The sequence below is a fragment of the Pangasianodon hypophthalmus genome, chromosome 2 (assembly GCF_027358585.1).
Source record: "Pangasianodon hypophthalmus isolate fPanHyp1 chromosome 2, fPanHyp1.pri, whole genome shotgun sequence".
NCBI lineage: Eukaryota > Metazoa > Chordata > Actinopteri > Siluriformes > Pangasiidae > Pangasianodon > Pangasianodon hypophthalmus.
In genome coordinates, this window is record NC_069711.1 from 3,943,979 (window position 1) to 3,965,000 (window position 21,022).

Sequence of the window (21,022 nt, forward strand, 5' to 3'; positions counted from 1 at the left end):
GCAGAGAAACTCCATACAGATATAACCCAAGCTCAGGCTAGAGAACCAGGGACCCTGGAGCTGTGAGTTGGAAATGATACCCATTCTGCCACTGCACTGCTCAAATATAAAAAGCAGGTCTGAAAAATCTGTCCTGTGTACCAGGTCTGGCTTGTTGGGCCTGCCACCAAAGAGGCCCTGCAGAAGAGAGCACAGGTTTGAGAATCATGAAACCAGCACAGGCAAACAGAGCATTACCAAAACTCTGTCCCCCAGCCTGCCCTGGAGCGAGCCTTACACTGCACTAACCCCACCCAGGCAAAAGTGTCTCTAGATTTCACACAAAATGGTGCGAAAAACAAAAGCTATCCAGTGAACGGCAGTTATCAAGCTGCTGTCACATGATTGGCTGGTGGGATAAATGCATGAATGATATTCATGATTACAGATGTTCCAAATATAGTGACTGGTGTGTGGGTGGCATTGCAATGTATTTAAATAGAATTATGTGAGGAAGGTTATTTTTGTCTTGTTTTAAACACAGAGCTCATGCACTTTACATTGAACTTTCCTAATTTTAAGTGTGTTTAGTACCTTAAAAAATATATACTGTGTACATGTGCATAATCAAGGAAGACTTTATATCTCACTACATACTTTAATGTTTAAAAATATTTGAAAATATTTTAATATTGTTTGAATATTTAAAAAAAAAAATCTGCTTTAATGTGGTGGCATATTGCTAGATTTTCTTTTAAGCCAGGTGACACCAAAAACCAGCAAAAGTCAGTTTTAATCATTTAAACAGCCATTTTAAAATTCATTTGAAAAAAAATCTTTATATATTCTAGAGAAAATCTAGAATGAATAACAGTGAAGGCCACAAATACTAGAAATAAACCTTCATAATTAAGTATGCAAAATAATAGCAAATTAGCAAAATGTGGAAACCGTCCTTAAACGTGTTATTTACTTGAAATGTAAAGAGCTAACAACACCACTTTCAGATTACGTATTTAATATCACTTATGTTGACCGTATCATCTCAATCTTTTGTATTTCTAGATCTAAGAATAAAACAGTAGTAATAAACAGTATATATATATATATGTGTGTGTGTGTGTGTGTGTGTACAAACCTGAACAAATGAAGAGTAAAATATTTCAATCATTTTTCTGTAGTAAACTAAATATTTACATATCTTAGAAATAACCACACAAAATTACTTCAATATGTTTAATTTCCTTAAAAACTCTCCAATATTCAGTCTTTAGAAAATATCAGATACATTTCCTTACTGACACAGCAGTTCTTCACACAACCTCAGAAATCAACAAATGCTGACCTGGATGCTGCAGGCATGATTAATACTTACTCTACCCCTTCTTAAAATAAAGATCTGCAGTATTTATACAAGGATTTATATCTATCCTTTTCAAACCATGTGGGAATTTCATAAAGTTTGGGTGCACATATAGACCTCTTCATAAAAGAATTCTTGAAACAAACAAACAAACAAACAAACAAAAAATGTCTAAATCATTGAACAGGCAAACACAATACCTTTCTTTCCCTACATACACTGAAGACAGACCCTTTATCCTCAACACTCACACTCCATAAATACTATAATGCCAAAAGTATGTGGACACCTGACCAGCACATCTACATATGGGCCTTCCCCTAACTGTGCCACAAAGCTAAAAGCACACAATTGTCTAGAATTAGATAGACAATAGATTGTCTTTGTATGATGTAACTAAGATTTCCTTTCACTGGAACTAAGGGGTCTAGCCCAAACCTGTCCCAGCATGACAATGCCCCTGTGCACAAACTGAGCTCCGTAAACACAAGGTTTATGGAGCAAGGCTGGCGTGGGAGAACCCTATTGGCCGGCACAGAGCCCTGACCTCAACCCCACTGAACATCTTTGGGATAAATCGGTTGACTGTGCTGACAAGGCTTCTTGCCCAACCTCACTAATGCTCATTTGGTTGAAAGCAGTACAGCCACGTTCCAAAATCTAATGGAGAGCCTTTTCAAAAGAGTGGAGGCTGTTACAGCAGGAAAAGGGGGACTAAATCTGGAATGGGATGTTCAACAAGCATGTGTGGGTACGATCGGCAGGTGTCCGCATAGTTTTGAAGATACAGTATTTTTGTATTTAAAATAAATAACTGAAATTTCATTCTAATTTCATATTGTACAGAACACAGCAGTAGTACAGTCACATACATTAGACCTGAGTTGTGTTTGGTCAAAGGTCCACTTGACAAAGGTGGCAGGGTCATTAATCAGAGACAGACAGGTGCAATAAATACAATCACAGTCACAATTTCAACCCTTACAAATAGCTTGCCGAGGGGGGTGGGGGTGGGGTTAACATTTGTAATCTAAATTTTAATAAATCACACAGGTGTGTGGTTATAAAAACCATTATTCAACTGAGAAGGGCAAAATGCCAACACACCAAGCAGACTGAACCAAAGCTATTTATTCAGGTCACAAGTCTCTCATGATCAAGAGAAAATTTGGTCACTTATGAAACACTTCCTCATGTTTCTGAACTACTAGAACAATGTTCCACTTTTCATGGTATCTCCCTGTTTTTGCTCCTCATTAAGCAAATTCTGGAATCAAGTTCAGGGACTGTGTGAAAGCATGCTGTAGTGTGCACATTATAACCAGGAACGATGGACTCCTTTTTAAAGGGCCAACAACTAAAGAATTGTTGTTTTTGCATCTTTCTTTGTTTTCTGCTGTTGTTAATTACAAATGAAACTGAAGACAAGGAATGGAAGCAAAAAAAGAAACTTTTGGATAAGAAAAAGACACACAAAACTAGGCTTCTAGCTTTTGGGTGGATTTGAGAGGTGCTTTTCTGTGTAGCAACAGTATTAAAGAAGAAGCTGTCGTTTTACTTACACATCTAGTCCTTACTGAGAACAAGACAACTTGAAAACAGTTATGGAAAACAATTCGTTAAAGCACAAAGACTGGCTTACTTTGAAGCCTGTGTAACAGGAGGGGAAACTGCACCCTTTTCATGTCACTGGATTTATCTGAAACGCCAAATTCTGCACAAGAAGAACATTAGTGGGCGCTGTTTCTTTATATTGCGTTTATGTGAGAATAGATGGCTCACAGGAAGTTCACACAAAAGAGCTTGCTTCTTCAGTTGGGTACACATAAACTGCATCATTGGAACTTTGTCATAAACAGAACAAGGATTAGAATGATGACTATGACAAACAGGATTAAAATCACCAGCATCTTTCGATTTTTTTTTTGGTACTGTTCAGCCTAAAGGGACAGGAAAAGCTACTGTTAATATTTGCAAAGCACAGCATGTATTTTCAATGATACGGTTGATAAAGAAGGCAATACTGGATACTTAAGTGTTGTTAACTTTTGTTGGACAATTAAGAACAGTTAATAGAGAAGGATGGCCGTTACCTTTTGTAACTGTTTCAGTCCATCCTCCGTTTTGATGCAGGCTTGCTCCACGTTGAAGTCAATTCTGTCAAGAACTGTACCCTGTTTCAAGTACACAGATATGTTGCCTTTTCATTCAGTCACAGTCACGTTTGTCAGTATGACGTGTTCGATGATACAAATGATAAGATTCTGTGTTTTGTCTTAACCACATTGATAACATTCGTACACCACTGAATGAAATTGTATGAGCAATGTCAAAGTGATCAAATATGACTGTCTAAGGATAGCGAGGGTGAAATATTAAACAATTCCATTACCATTAATTATAATGTCAGTGAAAAACAAATGCCTAAAGCAAGTCTTTCAACAGCGTACAGTCGATAGAAAACGTCTACACGCCTCTGTTAAAACTGCAGGTTTTTGTGAGGTTAAAAAAATGAAACCAAGATAAATCATATCAGAACTTTTTCCACCTTTAATGTGATATAGCAGCCAACAAAACTAAAAAAAAAAAAAGCCAGCCAACCATATCTTTTTGAACTGCTGCTCATGCTGCGTCACGGGGGGGGTGAAACACACTCGGAGGAAAGCACTATCTGTAGCATCGTTAGGATTTAAACTCACAAGCTCTAGACAACAGGGTGAATGCTTTTCTGTTGCAGCACTTGGGAGCTAACTTAGCACACTGAACTTGATCTGGCGATTTTATTCCACTCTTCCTTACAAAAATACTAAAGATCTAGCAAACTGTGTGGGGATCTCCTGTGCCTAGCCCTCTTTGAGACATTACACAGGTTTCCAATAAGATTTAGATCTGCGCTCTAGACCAGGCCGTTCCACAACTTTGATCATCTTCTTCTGAAGCCATTCCCTTTGTTGAATTGGATTTGCACTTTTATATTGTTATCATGCTAGAAGGTGAAATTTGTCTTCATCTTCAACTGTCTAAGTGAGACCTGCAGGTTTTGTGCCAAAACAGATCAGTATTGGGAGTTACAGTTGGGGTCATAAGCTTACATAAGCCTTGCAGATTCTGAAAAATGTTAATAATAATAATAATAAAAAAAAATATATGAGGGATCATAAAAATTGCCTTTTTAAATTTAGTCCTGCCCTGAATAAGCTATTTCACATAACAGATGTTTACATATAGTCCACAAGACACAATAATAACTGAATTTACACAAATGTACCGTTCAAAAGTTTACATACGCTTGATTCTTAATACTGTGTGTGTTACCTGGAGGATCAGCGACTGTTTTTCTGTTTTATGATAGTTGTTCATGAGTCTCTTGTTTGTCCTGAGCATTTAAACTGCTCACTGTTCTTAAAAAAAAAATCCTCCAGGGACTGCACATTCTCTGCTTTTCCAGCATCTTCTGCATATTCGACCCCTTTCCAACAGCAGCTATATGATTTTGAGATCCATCTTTTCACAGTGAGGACAACTGAGAAACTTGTACACAACTATTACAAAAGGTGCAAACATTCACTGATGCTCAAGAAGGCAACACACTACATTAATACATTGTTATTATTTAGTTTTCTGGGAAACATGTAAATATCTTATGTAGCTTCTGAAGGGCAGTACTAAATAAAAAAAAAAAATCTATAAACAACATAATTTACACCGCAAAAACAGCTGATCTTTATTTAGGGTTAATCAGAATCACTTCACTGATGACAGGTGTATGATAATTAGTTCTGAACATGAGTTTGAATGTGTCTTCAATTCTGAACACAGTCACACTATTAAAAGCGTGTGCACACTAATGCAATCAGGTTATTTCTTATTTCAAGTTTTTTCTTTTTTTCCCCTAAAGCATTTCTATTTATTTTTTGAATTCTGATAATTGCGTATTAAAGGTGGAAAAAGACCTGACATAACTTGACATGAAATATATCCACATTTATGGGAGAGCTGTACTCGCCAGACTTAGGGTGGTAATCTCTCTGAATCTATGAACATGAGCTAAGCAAGTGATAATTAAGTGTGATGGAGCAAAGTTCATTATGGCTACAATCAATCATTTACATACAAACGCACACAGACTATTAACATTGGTCTACATGTATTTTAGCATAGCAGCATGAAGGCTAACACAATGAACATAATGATTAAGTACGAAGAACTGCACCTTACGTAACATATTCATTCTGGCTGTGGAAATGTGTTTCTTACGCTGAGTTTGTACATACTGAATTCCTGTGCACTGGCAAGGACAAGAGACACGCAAGGACAAAAGACCCGGGTTCAGGGGGCTGCTGGGAAATGTAGTGTCAGTTCCTGCCGCAAAAAAAGCCTGAGACTGCCGAAGTTAAACTGTGTGAAGGGAGGGAGGGGGAGGTTCTGATTTGTATTTATGTCAGTATATTACCTTTTAGGGTGAAAAAATTTAATTTAATGATTAAAAACTTTTTTTGGCTTATATTGAAAGTTGGTGTCATACCAGGGACTGATTATTTTGAATTATTAAATTATTGAATTAATGGTTTGGTCCAAGGAGCTCTCCCATTTCCCTTCTCACCAGCAGCTAAAAAGAGTCACGATACTCTACACACAGAAACCCAACAGTGTCTTGACTAATCTTTTAACAGACTTTTGGTGATAAAATAATTCATTTGTTTAAACTAATTCGAAATGTCGATTTCCATTCCGCTGGACGCCGGTGTACTGCTAGAAAGTTTTAAGGGGATGGGCTTCAGTCATTGGTTGGTTGGCTTGTTAAAAGAGCAGACCTGTTTGTCGTCTTCTTGTGCCTAAGCAGTAACTTTGTGCCATAATAGAGAAGTATTTTGAGTTCGTTTGATTATATTTTGGAATAATTTAGTAGTCTTTTTCGTTCTCTTCAGTTTTTCATGGTTTTTTTTAAAAGAAAAAAAATTTTTATTGTGTGTGGCACTTTGGAGCAAATAAAACACCATCGCTCATCAGAACCTTGTTGTCTGTGTCAGTTTTTACCATCTTCACTCAGCTGCCTTTCAACACTGAGTTGCATGTTCATGAGGTGCTTCACAGTAAAAGGAAAAAAATGATTCAGTTTACAGTTAAATGGTCAGAGGTAAAACATTCTCCAATAAAATAAAAAAATCACTGACCTGCTCTACCACCATGCTAGCAAGGTCTCGAAAAATCTCATTAAGATCAGAGATGGACTGTACAATTTGCTGGATGTCTCGCTCCCTCTCTTCCACCATTACTGTGTTTTGCTCCACCAGAGCAAGCTGGTCATCTGTAAAACCCTGAGAGAGAAAGAGTGTGTGAGACATGGAAAAGAAGGAGACAAGGGAAAAAAAAAAAAGCTAGTTGTATACCCTTACATTCCTGACCAACAGGGTTTTTCCTTCTGTAACTAGTGGAGTTTTCCCATGTACTCATTTCCTAGGTGATTATTAATCGGAAAATTGTCACCATGTGATCGTGACCTCATGTGTGTAGCCTTTAAGATATTACGCCATGCTCATCCTCTCTCTCATTCTCGCCTTGCCTAGGAGCAAGACCAAGAAGCACTCAATAATTTGTGAAAAAGATTTCATTAAATTGCTGTGGTAAGATCATCATCATCATCATCATCAAGGAGAGTGCACTGACATGCCCCATGGGTGATGGTAACTTTAGTTTTGATTAATCAATATTTGCCACCTACTCAGAGAAGACACACATGGCCTACTGTTTGTGTTGATGTGCAGCAGCGTAGTGCTGTGAACACTGAGTAATCGATATAATAACTTCAGTTCATAAATTCCAACTTGTGAATTGCTGAACTTTTTTCAACCTTAATATCCTGTATTTTAAGACACTAAAGCGAGGTGTGTGTGTGTGTGTGTGTGTGTGTTGCCAAGCCAAGCCCTGATGGAGTTGGTTGGTGGAAAATGGACCGATGACCTAACTGTTTGAGACCAGAGCATCTTCGACAAGCACTTGCACAACCTTGCCCTAATTGCAATATAATGGCAATTATGATGTGCCTAGCATGCTATAGAAGAACTGCTGGCTATTCAGAAACGTCCCCTGATACAATGTGACTGCAAGGCCTGCTAGGACAAAAAAAAAAGCCAAGCTCATCTGTGGCGTAATCAAAGGAATAAAAGCAGCCAACAGGGTCTGGCTGATCGGCCTAGGCTCAGGATGATTGACAACAGTATCAGGAATCGTCGATAGATTCCAACTATTTAAATGCGTTTTGGAAAACGTAGTGCATGTAGCTTTACGATTAACAAAAATAAATTGTGTTGTATCTCATAATATGTGTTTCCTTTTAGGCTATTTTGTAGTCATTTATGAACCATAATAGCCTGTGCTGTCTGACCTCAGAGCAGAAATATCTTTCTCTGATGCATTTTATCTTCTCTTGTCCATGCTTGCTCACAAAACATGAGCAGGGGCTTAAATTAAAGAAGTGAAACAATGTGTTGTTTATCAAGAACACTTTGCCATACAAGAATTCAATAAGTATCTCCGCTGCTGCTCAAAACAGAGCACATGCATGAGTAGTTTATAGAATTTTATTTAATATATTTCATTTTATAATGAGTTTAGTTATAGCTAATAACTCATTAGGTTTATTTCCAGTCCCAACTTCAGTTTTGCCAGCATTCCTGATTTTGGTAACAGGTAATTAATCTAAAAAAATTGACTAAATGGTAATGTTAGCAACTAGCAGCTACAGCAGACTTGTATCCAGCTTCTGGTATTGTGTTTCCACTGTAATGACATAATGTGTACATATGCGTTACATATGTCTGGCCACACCCCTTTCTTTTCTCACCTCAGAGCCACATGCAATACTATTGTAAATCACTGATAGTTAGGAGGCACAACAGGATGATGACATGTTGCACACTATAGGGCCTTTCGCACCTCTTTAGTTCCTGAACTAAATTTACAGTACTAAAGTACTGGGCGATTTTGCGTGAACTATTTCCCAGTACCGTTTAAAGGGTTGCATTCGCACCGACTGTGGGCACTAGGAAGTGACTAGGAAGTAAGCTGGTCGGCAGCGACGTCATTTGTGGGCGGCGTTCAACAACGGAAACAGAAGAACAACGTAAACAGGACGCTGTGATCGGAGCTGTGTTTTTGTTGTGTCTCGCGTCCATCTATCGCTGTTCTCCATACTTGCGAAATAAGTTGACACTACAGTATGTTTACACGCCGTTTTAAATCATGGTGGCATTTTCGTACGCGTTTGGCCAATCAACGTCTGCTTACGTCACGGATAGTACCAGTTGTGCTGGTTAGACCCTGCTCCGGAGTAGGAGCTAATTTGGTTCTCGAAAAAGGCAGTCCTGTACTAAAATCGCACCCAGTTCCGGAGGTGCGAAAACGCCAAAAAGTGGGTAGTTCCACAGTTAGTTCAGGTACTATGAAAATGTTCCCGCAGTGAGAAAGGCCCTAATCTCACAAGCCTAGCTAAGCCTCATGGAGAGTTGAGAATTAGCACCCTTTCTGCACTGGAATGCAGAGTAGATGAGTGGACACGAGCCAAATGCAACGGCTGTTAGCAGCAGGTACAAGACCTTGACACAGCAGTAGTTGACTGCAGTAGTTGAGTGGCACTGCACGCCAGCATGAAGCCCACCATGGCAAAAAAAAAAAAAAGCTTAATCTTCCACCTAACGGAATGGATTTAATGCCTGACCCATTATGTGGTATATCAACCCAAGCAAGTGGCCAGTTTCGTAAAGGTTATATATACACAACCTTGAACAAAAGAATGCATAATGGCTACAACGGCAGAAGCAGAAAGCATGGGGCTGAAATCAATGCCACCAGTAGAGAGACAGATGGCTTCGTCAGTAGTACAAGCAGAGATAATGCTAATGATAGGCGATTCAGTAGGCATGTAGATCTTACAGGCAGCTCTCCAAGCTACGGGATCAATAGAAATGGGTCATGGGAAGTAATTGGGTCTACAGACCAAAAAAAAAAAAAAAAAATGAGAAGGCAAGTTTGTCTTGCTGAAATGCCATTACCATGATCTGGTGTAAAAGGGGAAAAGAAAGTTGCACCAAGTGCCATCGGTGCCTCAGCAGGTTAAGGAGATACTGGATGATCGCCTCTCTTTGATTTGAAGACAAACTAAGCGTGATATTTCTGACAGATGGGAAGAGTTATCACTTTGGCACCAGGGCAGAAGACCAGGAAAAAAAAAAAATCACTCAGGTTGACGAAAGTAGCGAGAGGATGAGCGTAACTTATAGGCTGCATAAGTGAAGTCACAGTCACAAGGTAATGACTTTGGTCTCAGTACTTGGCTAGGAAAGAATAGACGTGAGAAAACTCTAGTTCCCGAAGGATTTGTCTGTTCAAACACTTGCGAACACCATTTGCTTATTAGAGATGGCACCGATCAAATAACTAGGATCAGTATGGGGCTGTTAACAGCAAAAAATGTCAGATCAGATACTGGAGGAAAAAAAGAATGAATCTGACCCAATCCTGTAACAAATGATAAAGAAATGAATTAGGAAAAGATGTTTTTTTGAAACTCTAAATGTTTACACATAAAGAGACTAGATTGATTTTTAAAGTTATTATATTTATTTATTTGATTTTTGTGTGAAAGCTGCACTTTTGTGGAAGTCATGTTTTTAGCCATGTATTTTTTTCCTGTATTTTTTAAAGAAAAAAAATATTGGAAAGGAATCGATATCAGCTGATACTCAAGGAATCTGTATCAGTATTGGAAAAAAAACTAAAAAAGTGGTATCATGACAAATCTACTGCTTATCCTTCTTACCCTGTCATGTAGTGCTATGCCTTCATCCTCCTCCATCAAAGGCCCAGAGTCAAAGAAGTGTTTAGACCTTTCTTCACGATTCTTCATGCCTGAGGTAGATGGCAAAATGGTTGCAAAGTAGTTTTGAAGTAGAGTATAAAAGTATTATTCTATAATATGATTATTCATATTATTCTGTAATATGATTTGGAACCTGCTGCTTATGACCATGCGAAAATCTCTAATGAGAAATTTTTTGTTTCTAACAAAATAAAAAAAAAAAAGAAGTGTTTTTTTCAAAAGCCTTTTGAGATATTGACATTTGTCTCAGTGTATTCAGTTATATTAAACCTGCCAGATGTAAGATTTTGTCGTTTTGCCCTCTCTGGTAGTAAAACACTTTTGCAAGCTATATTCAGATCATTTCTAATATTTTTTTTAGCTGTAATATCTTCAATAGGAATTCAACGCTGGATTCCAAACAACATTCTACGTATTAAAAAATGTGAAATACAGTGACACCACAGGGGTACTAATGTACGGTTTAGTACTGTAACATGTAGTTTCGAATGCACCCCAAGTATTCCTGCCTCTGCTGATCTTGTCCCCTCACACTGGTTTACAGAAGTGTTATGAGAATATAAGAGTCATATACAAATAAAAGAGTCTAAAATGAAAAGACAGATTTGAGTGAATTACTCGCTCTAACCCAATATAAAAGGTTTAAATGCATAAAGTACAGAGAAACACACCAAAACACCTCTTAGCCACTAGCTTTCCTGTGTAACCACACAAGCAAAAGAGTTTAGAGCACAAACTGACCGAAGTTTGCCAAAACACACTAACTACAGTATCGTTCAAGTTGCTCTTTCCCAATTTAAGATAGTTTGAAATGCAAAAACTCTCACTCAGTGTAAAATCACTCATTATACACACCCTGGCACGCACTAGCTAAAACGACTTCAACTGTAGCTTTTAAGTACTGAAGATTTATGTGAAAGTGTGCATGCGTACTTACGTTTCAGGTAACTGGATTGTGTGTGTCTAAAGTTGGTTGAGAGCTCCTGAAGGCTCTGAGCCAATGAGGAGATGACGTTTCTGAGCAGCCTCCCCTCCTGCTCTGTACAGTGACCAGACCGCGACTGCAGCCCCACCACTGCACGCTGACAACGATGGAACATCTACACACACACACACACACACACACACATTATAGCTCATAAATGAATAACAGAAATATTTACCACCAGCTGCTTATAATACTTAATCCAAAGAAACTGAGATGTAAAATATTACCATTTTATTATAATATTAATATTAGTTTTTCCTCATCTGTTGCATGTTATATATATAAAAAAAAAAAAGAGCAGAGCAGGGAATAGAAGATAGAGAGTTCACGCTCTAATGACTAAACCATGAACAAAATAATAAGCGCTCCGATTATAAATGATCAGCAACCAATTTGCCGGGTCAGATTTAAGAACCCGAGAGGCCCGAGTGCAAAAATCCAAACAACTTCCATTTATCATGTTTATCATGTAATGAATTCGAAGAACTTCTTGACTAATGACCAAAGAAGTTGTTTGTGCGTAATCCCATTTGTGGACACAATTAAAGCCATTGCAAGCTCTGTGTGGATGGGATTTAACCTGTGTGATTTCCTGGGTAGTGATCTCGATGGCATGCTCCTCCTTGGTGCTGTCATCCAGTGTTGGCCGGTTCATGTGTCTATCATGCAGACTTGCCAGCTCCTTCATTTTCTGCCGTATACGTGTGATCTCGTACTGAATCTGCGGGCAGAAAAAGCCACGAATGAGCTTCGAGCCACTAAGAGAGACACATCTCACATCATTTGGAGTTACAATAATGGTGACAAAAGTTATTCATTAATTCCAGTTAATTAAGCTACTGTTTAGCTTTCACTCCAAGCCTACACTGGATGGCCTACACATAAACTCCATTTTACCACATGGCTTCAAATAGCATTCCGATGTATTCTTTTGTATTCAATTCTTTGGTTGAGTTACTAAAACAGTATTTTACACTACCTCTTATTTGTACTCCAATGAAATCTAGTCTGTAATACACTTGCCGTAACAATAATAGACGACATATTAAGGACTGTGGTCCTCAAAAGAGAATTGTGTACAGGGAACTTTAAATAATGTCCCGATGCAGGTGCACAATCACTGTGCCAGCACACTAAAATACAGCAAAGCTAATGCTTATACAAAGGCACCAAGACGGCATGGAAAAGAAGGTGCCGATTAGAAAGGGCAGAACTTTCGATTATTAATAAATAATGATAACATGTTACTGGGTATTATAATTTGCGTGGAATTCTACTTATAATGCATTATGGGAAAGAGAAAATATTATACTCTCATTTTGCATTTTTTCACAAAAAGCTACTTTACCTCATCCACACCCTCTATCCATTTGGGTGAGAGCCTTTTGGTGACACCGATGCCAGCCTCTGGATCCAAACTAATTCCAGACACCAGAGCCATCCGATCATCCACCAGCTATTAACAAACGACATGAGAAGGCGTGTCAGTTTGTGATGTGATGTATGTGATCGCTTGTGAGCACTGGAGTTTACTGTGCATAGTATAGTTTCTTAAACAATGTAAAAAATTACTCCTACTGAGATCCAAAATGATTGAACAATACCTCATCATACTCCTAATTTGATTGACAGAGCCCAGTAGAGTCCCATCCAATGAGATAAGAAAGAGAAAGGAGACAGGTGGGGACAGGTGGAGAAGTGACAGCAAATGAGTCCAAAGCAAAAGGCAGAGATCAGCATCAAAAACACACAAACAGCATCAGGATTAGGCAAATTATTTGCTATGCCAAAAAAAAAAAAAAAAAAAACATCAGAAAACACCTGTAGTTTATTAGTGATGTAATAAGATGAATTGAAAGATTCAAAAGATTCATCAAATTCTAAATCCCAACACATTTAAATCATGAAGATCTTTGGTATCTTTGAAATTTCGTTTTAATCGTAAGGATGTTAAGGAAACAGACTGCATCAATAACTAGAAACAACGAAAACTTACTTTTTATTTAAAAATTATATACTGATCAATTGACATGCAATTTTCAAGCACAAGCAGTGTGCAGTTCCAAAAAGGATCCATGCAGGTGTCTATGAAAAAAAAAAGTAGCATGCACACAGAAGTAAGCGAAGGAGCTGCTAGACCACCATTACCCCGGATAAACAAGCCTCAGTCAGGAATTATCAAAGCATGGCCACCTTAGCCATCATTTAATGGTCTAAACCAGTGGTTCTCAACCTTTTTTTTTTTTTCTTCTTCTTTCAGTGGGCCGCACTATGTCCAAGTTCAAGTCTCGCGGGCCGCATATCATTTACATATGACATCATCAATGCAAACTAACCAGATATTAAGGTCTTACAATTAGATTTTTTATTATTATTATTATTATTAGAGAGTATAATCCTACTTACCATTAATGGGACACCTGATGTTTGCATGTGTTCTTTCATTGGTATTTTCCTCACATCTTTTTTTCTCCTCTAATAACAATTTTGTCCATTTTGATCGTTAATTGATGACCGTTTTAAATCTGCCAGATCGCGCGCTTGTGATTGTGTGCGTTAACTGTGTAATCGTGTCAGTTCATAGTTGCGTCAGTACTGCGCATGTCTGAAAACAATACATGATCACCAAAATTATTGTTCAAACTTTTATTTGTTTAATACATTTTTTTAAAAAAAAATATCTGAATTGTAAAACTATAAGTTATGAATTAATTTTTAATTAATTAATATTAATAAAAATTGTTTTTTTTTTTTTTTACGTGGTCAGCGTCATGGGCCACATTTGCATTAGTGACGGGCCGCGGGTTGAGAACCACTGGTCTAAACTGAAAATCTTGAAAAACTTTTTTGCTCTGTTTTAGGTGTAATGATTTGCAACAATACTTTTTATTCAATTTGGCAGGGACAAAAAAAAAACAAAAAAAAAAAAAACACACTATTCAAAAATCATAGTCTTCTCCACATGAGAGGTTTATTTGAATAACTTGATTGAATAACTGATTTATTTGAATAACTATGATTGGCCTACGGCTGTCAATGAACATACAGCACTAACACACAACACACTACGTTTCTAAATACAGTAAAAAAAATAACATTTACTATATAAAGTAACAGCTGCTGGCTGACTATGTTCACATGCCTCAGAGAGAGTAGCCTAGTAGGTGACACACAGTTCTTTAGTTAGAAGGAAAAGTCACACTACAAATATGTATTAAATTAGAATACAAAGCCATGACTTTCAGTATTCATTTATACTTTCATAGACACCCAGCAATAACGCTCTAACTCAGATCAGATACTGTTGTCTCAAGTTTCACAAGGATATCTGATACAGTGAAACTGATTGATACTAACTTGAAAGGTCGCACAACAAAAATGACAGCGATGTTTACTTATAAAGCTCCAATGTCAGTATCTGGGTCAGGCCTAAGCAGGCCTGGTTTAGGCAGCGGGAGATTGGTGAGAAATCCCGGTGGCCTGGCCTGTCTTATGAATGATTAGGTCTGCTTGCTTTTATCTGTGATGCAGCCAAGTTGTTGGCAAATCCTGCACTTCTGACAAATTATGGTTGGTCCATATAGTCAAACGTGATTGGATAATAAATCAAGAAGTCACTAGTCTTGCAAATCTTATGGTCATTATTCATCTCATCTTGGTAAAGCTTCTGTAAATAAAAAGCAGACCCAATGAAGAATGGACAGGAAGTGGTTAGATGGAGAATTAGGCTGTATTAACTGTAGTATCACTATCTGGCAAGTAAAACCCTAAGTGGTGGCATTATTAGACTATACATCTGAACATATTTTTGTTTCTATTCATTCTGTACTAATGTTATGGGTTAGATAGAGGAAAGAAGCTGGGATTAATTTCTTGTCAGCTCAAACCATCTGGCCATTTTCCTTTGACCTCCCTAATTAACAAGGTGTTTCCTTTCCATAGTACTACTGCTCGCTGGGTGCTGTTTTGCTTTTTGCACCAGTCTGTATAAACCTCTAGACTGTTGTGTGTGAAAATCCAAGGAGGTCAGCTGTTTCTGAAATATTCAAACCACCCTGTCTGACACGAACAACGATACCACAGTCAAAGACACAGAGATCATATGTTTTCCCTAATTCTTATGAATATTTTGACGAACATTAACTGAAGCTCTTGACCTATGCCTACATGATTTTATGTATTGAGCTGCTACCTCATGATAGGCTCGTTATATATATATATATATATATATATAAAAATATAAATATTTGCATTTAAAGGAAATTTGCATGAATGAACAGATGTACAAGGTTTACTAATAAATTGTTTGGTGAGCGTACATTACAGTATACTCTGCCTAATTTACTCAAACAGCTGTAACACATGATTGCTTGTGCATTTGCACAAAACGTAAAAGGCATATACAGGACAAGATTCTGGGGTCATATAAAAACCATGGCTGCCATCAGCCAATCAGGTTTCAGCAGGAATTTGACAGGGTTAACATTGAGCTATCATGATTAAACTTGAATGGTAGTTTTCGGTAGGTTCCCACTGTTACGCGATGCTATCTTACTAAAATTGGCCACTGGGGGCAGTATGTGTGTTTGTCCACACAAAAACAAGCATGTCTCTTGGAAAATAAGGTGTACTGTGAAATCTTTTCATGATTCTGGTGCTCGAACTACAAAAAAAACTGCCTATTGGACCATTTAGCTCCGCCCACACAAATTTGTGATAATTTGCATAATATGTGAAACCTACTTTTGCAAACTAGTCGTAGGATTTTTGACCAATGTTCACAATATTCACCTCACACTATGTGAACATCAATAATGATCAAAAACATGTTGAGATTTGTAAACGATACGGCTGCCACATATCAGTCAAGTCTAACAAGGTGGAGCTGGTTTACTCAAATAGCTGCAATTCATGAGTGGTCATATGGATTTGAACCAAAATTCAAAAGACATGTTCAATACAAGGTTCTGAGAACATCTGCAAAGGTTGGGGTGTGATCATCAATAGGGGGTGGAGCTAAGTCCAAATAGCTGTTTCTGAGGAAACAAAAGGCCAAATGAGCTGAATTTCGGTGTACTGCATTGATCTACTAATCTGCATCTGAATTTGTAATCATCACTGAATTACTTAAAAATATGGCCACCTTCAGCTAAATCGGATTTCAACATACACGTCACACAACTAGCATTGAGCTACGATCACAAAACGTTTGAAAAAAGTATGTTCATGTATATTCTCTGTATTGTTCTATGTATCTTGGCAGGAACTGGCCACTGGAGGAGCTATTTGCAGCAAGTGCTTGGACCCCGCAGATCGCAGCTTGCGAGTATATTTATCAGTGTCATATTTGTTCAGTGATGAGGAGTATCTAGATAACTTTACTTGGAGAACTTGTACTTAATGTGTTGTATTTCTTATTCTTAGATTACATGTAACTATTGTGAAACAAGTATATCTTGAAAAAAACAGTACACGCATATAGATTACTCATGCATGTAAACTGATATCTGCATTGTAAACTAATCTTAAATGCTGACAATACACTGCCCTAAATCACAGACGTCAATGAATATGACACACAGGTCAGATAAGGAAATGAACATTGTACATTACAATACGAAAATAATTTACATATACAAAAAAAAAAAAACCTATGGGCAAGTATTGGTCTGTGCCAGAAAGCAGCATTTGTGAGTTAGATTGAGATTTAAAAAAATTCAAAGTTTTTCATTCTTGACACAAGGATTAAGCAAAAAAAAATGTACTGAAAATAATAAATATAATAAAACCTCACATCTTAAATGCCCAGTGAATTTTTTGCAATTACACTTAAATTTCGTGCTTTTACCCTTCATTTTTATTTCATGTTTCTCCAGCTTTAAATAATTTTAATTATAATTTGTTTTAATTTTTAATTTGATTATTTACAAGTGATAGGTGAACTTTAAACTGTTAATGTTAAAATGTTTGACTTGTTTAATAGTGGAGTATCATTAATAAAATGGACAACTGATGGGTTTAATCTTCAATGTGTTTGGAAAACACATATACAAAGGGGTTTTAAACTATTATTTGCGTTCTATTGGCAATGAAGATTTCTACTATAGAGCTTTTATTCCCAGGATTATTTGATAGTCTATGCCAGGCACTATAGATAAGACCATATATAAGGCATATACACTATATATACACATATATACATATGGCCAAAGGTATGTGGACACCAAACATCACAGCCATATGCAGGCCTTCTCCAAACTGTTGCCCCAAATTTGGAAGCACACAGTTGTCTAGAATGTCTTTATATGCTGTTATTACAATTTCCTATCACTGGAACTAAGGGACCGAGCCCAAATCTGTTTCAGTATCACAATGCTCCTGTGTACAAAGTGAGATCCTTGAAGACATAATTTGCCAAGGTTGGTGTGGGAAAACCTCAAGTAGCCTGCATAAAGCCCTGATCGCAAATGCACTGAACAACTTTGGGATGGCCTCCTTCACTTGCATCGACATCGTTCCCGTGAATAGCTACCAAATACAAATTCAACCCTTGGAATCATCTCCAGATCTTTTATCAGGAAACAGGCCACACTTGACCATGAAACTGCTTATCAGTCAATTGTCCAATTACTTCTGAGCCTGTGAAAATGGAGTGACTATGTGAAAAAAAAAAAACTGTTGTAATTCGTAAACAATTAACGCAGTATTTTTGTTAAACTCTTTGAATTAAAGCTGAAAGTCTACACTTCAATCACATCTTGATTGTTTCCTTTCAAATCCATTGTGGTGGTGTACGTGTACAGAGGCACGCGCACACACACACACACACACACACACACACACACACACACACACACACACACACACACACACGTACGTACGCACGCACGCACGCACACACTAATCAGCCATAACGTTAAAACCACTGACAGCTGAAGTGAATAACATTGATTATCTTGTTGCAATGACACTTGTCAAGGGGTGAGATATATTAGGCAGCAAGTGAAGTCAGTTCTCGAAAATGATTTGTTGGAAGCAGGAAAAATGGGAAAGTGTAAGTATCTGAGCGACTTTGACAAGAGCCAAATTGTGATGGCGAGACAACTCGGTCAGAGCATCTCCGGTATGGAGAGTCTTGTGGGGTGTTCCCAGTATGCAGTGGTTAGTACCTACCCAAATTGGTCCAAGGAAGGACAACTGGTGAACTAGCAAAAGGGTCATGGGTGCCCAAGGTACACTGACGCGTGTGGGGTGCGAAGGTTAGCCCATCTGGTCCGATCCCACAGAAGAGCTACTGTAGCACAAATTGCTGAAAAAGTTAATGCTGGCTATGACAGAAAGGTGTCAGAACACACAGTGCATCGCGGCTTGCTGTGTGTGGGGATGCGTAGCCACAGACTGGTCAGAGTGCCCAAGCTGACCCCTGTCCTCCCCCGAAAGTGCCTACAATGGGCATGTGAGCATCAGAACTGGACCATGGCAAAACAGAAAAAGGTGACCTGGTCTGAAGAATCACGTTTTCTTTTACATCATGTGGCGGGCCGGGTGCCTCTGCATCGCTTAACCAGGGAAGAGATGGCACCAGGGTGCACTATGGAAAGAAGGCATGCAGGCAGAGACATTATGATGCTCTGGGCAGTGTTCTGCTGGGAAACCTTGGGTCCTGGCATTCATGTGGATGTTACTCTGATGCATACCACCCACCTAAACAGTGCTGTAGACCAAGTACACCCCTTCATGGCAACGGTATTCCCTAATGGCAGCGGCCTCTTTCAGCAGGATAATGTGCCCTGCCACACTTGTTCAGGAATGGTTTGAGGAACATGACAATGAGTACAAGGTGTTGACTTGGCCTCCAGATTCCAGCTGTGGGATGTGCTGGATAAACGAGTCTGATCCATGGAGGCCCCACCTCGCAACTTACAAGACTTAAAGGATCTGCTGCTGGTGTCTTGGTACCAGATACCACAGCACACCTTCAGAGGTCTTCTTGAGCCCATGCTTCAACAGGTCAGAGCTGTTTTGGCACCACAAGGGGGACCTACACAGTATTAGGCAGGTGGTTGTAATGTTACGACTGATCCGTGTATACATTCACGCACACTGTGTACTTTATTAGGAACACCTATACAGAAAAAACACCCAGTGAGAAGCAGTTCTGTGGACGGAAACACCTTGTTGATGAGAGAGAATGCCAGCGGAGAATGGCCAGACGCATCCGAGCTAACAGAAAGGCTAAGCAGCTCATAACCATTCTGTTACATTGTGATGAGCAGCATCTCAGAATGCACAACATGTCGATGTCAGATGGACTACAATAGCAGAAGACCATGTCGTGCTCCACTTCTGTTAGCCAAGAACAGAAAGCTGAGGTTATCATGGGCACAGGCTCATCAAAACTAGAAGATTAGAAAAAAATCCCCTGGTCTTTTTCCAGTCTTCAACTGGATGGTTTTTCTTCATTGCACCATTCTGAGTAAACTCTAGAGACTGTCGTGCATGAAAATCCCAGGAGATCAGCAGTTACAGAAATACTCAAACCAGCCCGTCTGGCACCAAAAATTCATGCTACAAAGTGTTCAAAAATTATTCCCACTTTGTAGCTCGAATGCAGCATTTGGTTCAAATAACACAAAAAACAGTGTTGCTCTGGCTGCTGTGTGTGCAAGTTTCTACATAACTAACTAAAATTAACTAAAGCAAGCCACCCTACGTCTGCACATGTGTTGGTATAAGACTCTGACAGGCCAGGTGTTTTCGGGTAATGTCTTAACCAACATGGCAATTGTCTCTTTTTCCTGGACAACTAATTTACCTACATACAGCTGCCATGTTGAGCGTTATTACAGTGCTTGCAAAGTGTACTGTTATTCCCCATATGTATTCTTATTCAATTAATACAGCCTAAACCACTTAACATACAGACTCCGTTCAAACTGTGTTTCTCTCCGTCACGAGAGGTGAGCTATATATTTTCGATAACATTTATAGTCTTTAAATTATTCAAGTTTAAAAATTTGGATTTTGTAATTGACACCCATTAAAAGTACAAAAACTGTTCGTCAGTTAAGAGTTTTGTGATATCCCGAAGGGCCAATCTCTCTCTCTCTCACACACACACTCACACACACACTCACACACACACTCACACACACACTCACACACACACTCACACACACACTCACACACACACTCACACACACACCTGCACTTTGACACAGACAGGCATTTCTACTCAAAATTAATCCTCTATTAATGCTTGAAAATCCTCTATTCACTCACATACATTAAAAACCACCCTACCTGCTAACTGCCACAAAACCCAAAATTCAATACCCTCCTTATCTCTAATTCCCCCAAACCCCAAATATAAACACTCCCAATGACTGCTAAATGACCCAAACTCACAAATACACCATGACTGCTAAATATATCCAAGCTACAAAATAAATATACCCCGAATGCTAAATTACATAAACACTGAAATAAATAACACCATGAAGTCTAATTGCCCCAAACCCCAAAAATTTTAATCCTGGCACCCTCTAACTGACCTAAACTCAAATCTAAATACCACCCCGACTGTTATTTTCCCCAATAACCCTAAATAAATGCCCTGTAAACTGTAATTTCCCAGTAAAAAATAAAAATACCCCTGACTGCTTTTGGCCACAAAACCCAAACATAAATACCCCAAGTGCTAACTGCCACAAATCCTATATATGAATATCCCATGACTGCTAAATACACCCAAACCCCAAAATAAATACCCCCCTAAACGCCCCTTAACTCATAAATAACCCATGACTGCTAA

The 21,022-nt window shown here is 38.4% G+C and overlaps 1 protein-coding gene across 4 annotated transcripts in view; it reads right to left on the minus strand.

Moving 5' to 3' along the window:
* Window positions 1-1,201: 1,201 nt before the first annotated feature.
* Window positions 1,202-21,022, minus strand: part of stx16 (syntaxin 16) — a 22,078-nt gene continuing 2,257 nt past the window's right edge. For 2 of the 4 annotated variants that reach the window (XM_034314247.2, XM_034314260.2), the window contains exons 2-8: window positions 12,557-12,664; window positions 11,789-11,929; window positions 11,158-11,320; window positions 10,161-10,249; window positions 6,517-6,660; window positions 3,436-3,516; window positions 1,202-3,282 (exon numbers count right to left, since the gene is read on the minus strand). In XM_034314247.2, coding sequence (XP_034170138.1) covers window positions 3,178-3,282; window positions 3,436-3,516; window positions 6,517-6,660; window positions 10,161-10,249; window positions 11,158-11,320; window positions 11,789-11,929; window positions 12,557-12,664 — 831 coding nt within the window. In that variant the 3' untranslated portion in view covers window positions 1,202-3,177. Of the gene's footprint in view, window positions 3,283-3,435; window positions 3,517-6,516; window positions 6,661-10,160; window positions 10,250-11,157; window positions 11,321-11,788; window positions 11,930-12,556; window positions 12,665-12,812; window positions 12,825-13,614; window positions 13,814-21,022 lie in introns of all 4 variants that reach the window. The other 2 variants (XM_034314242.2, XM_053227762.1) reach the window with 2 other exon arrangements.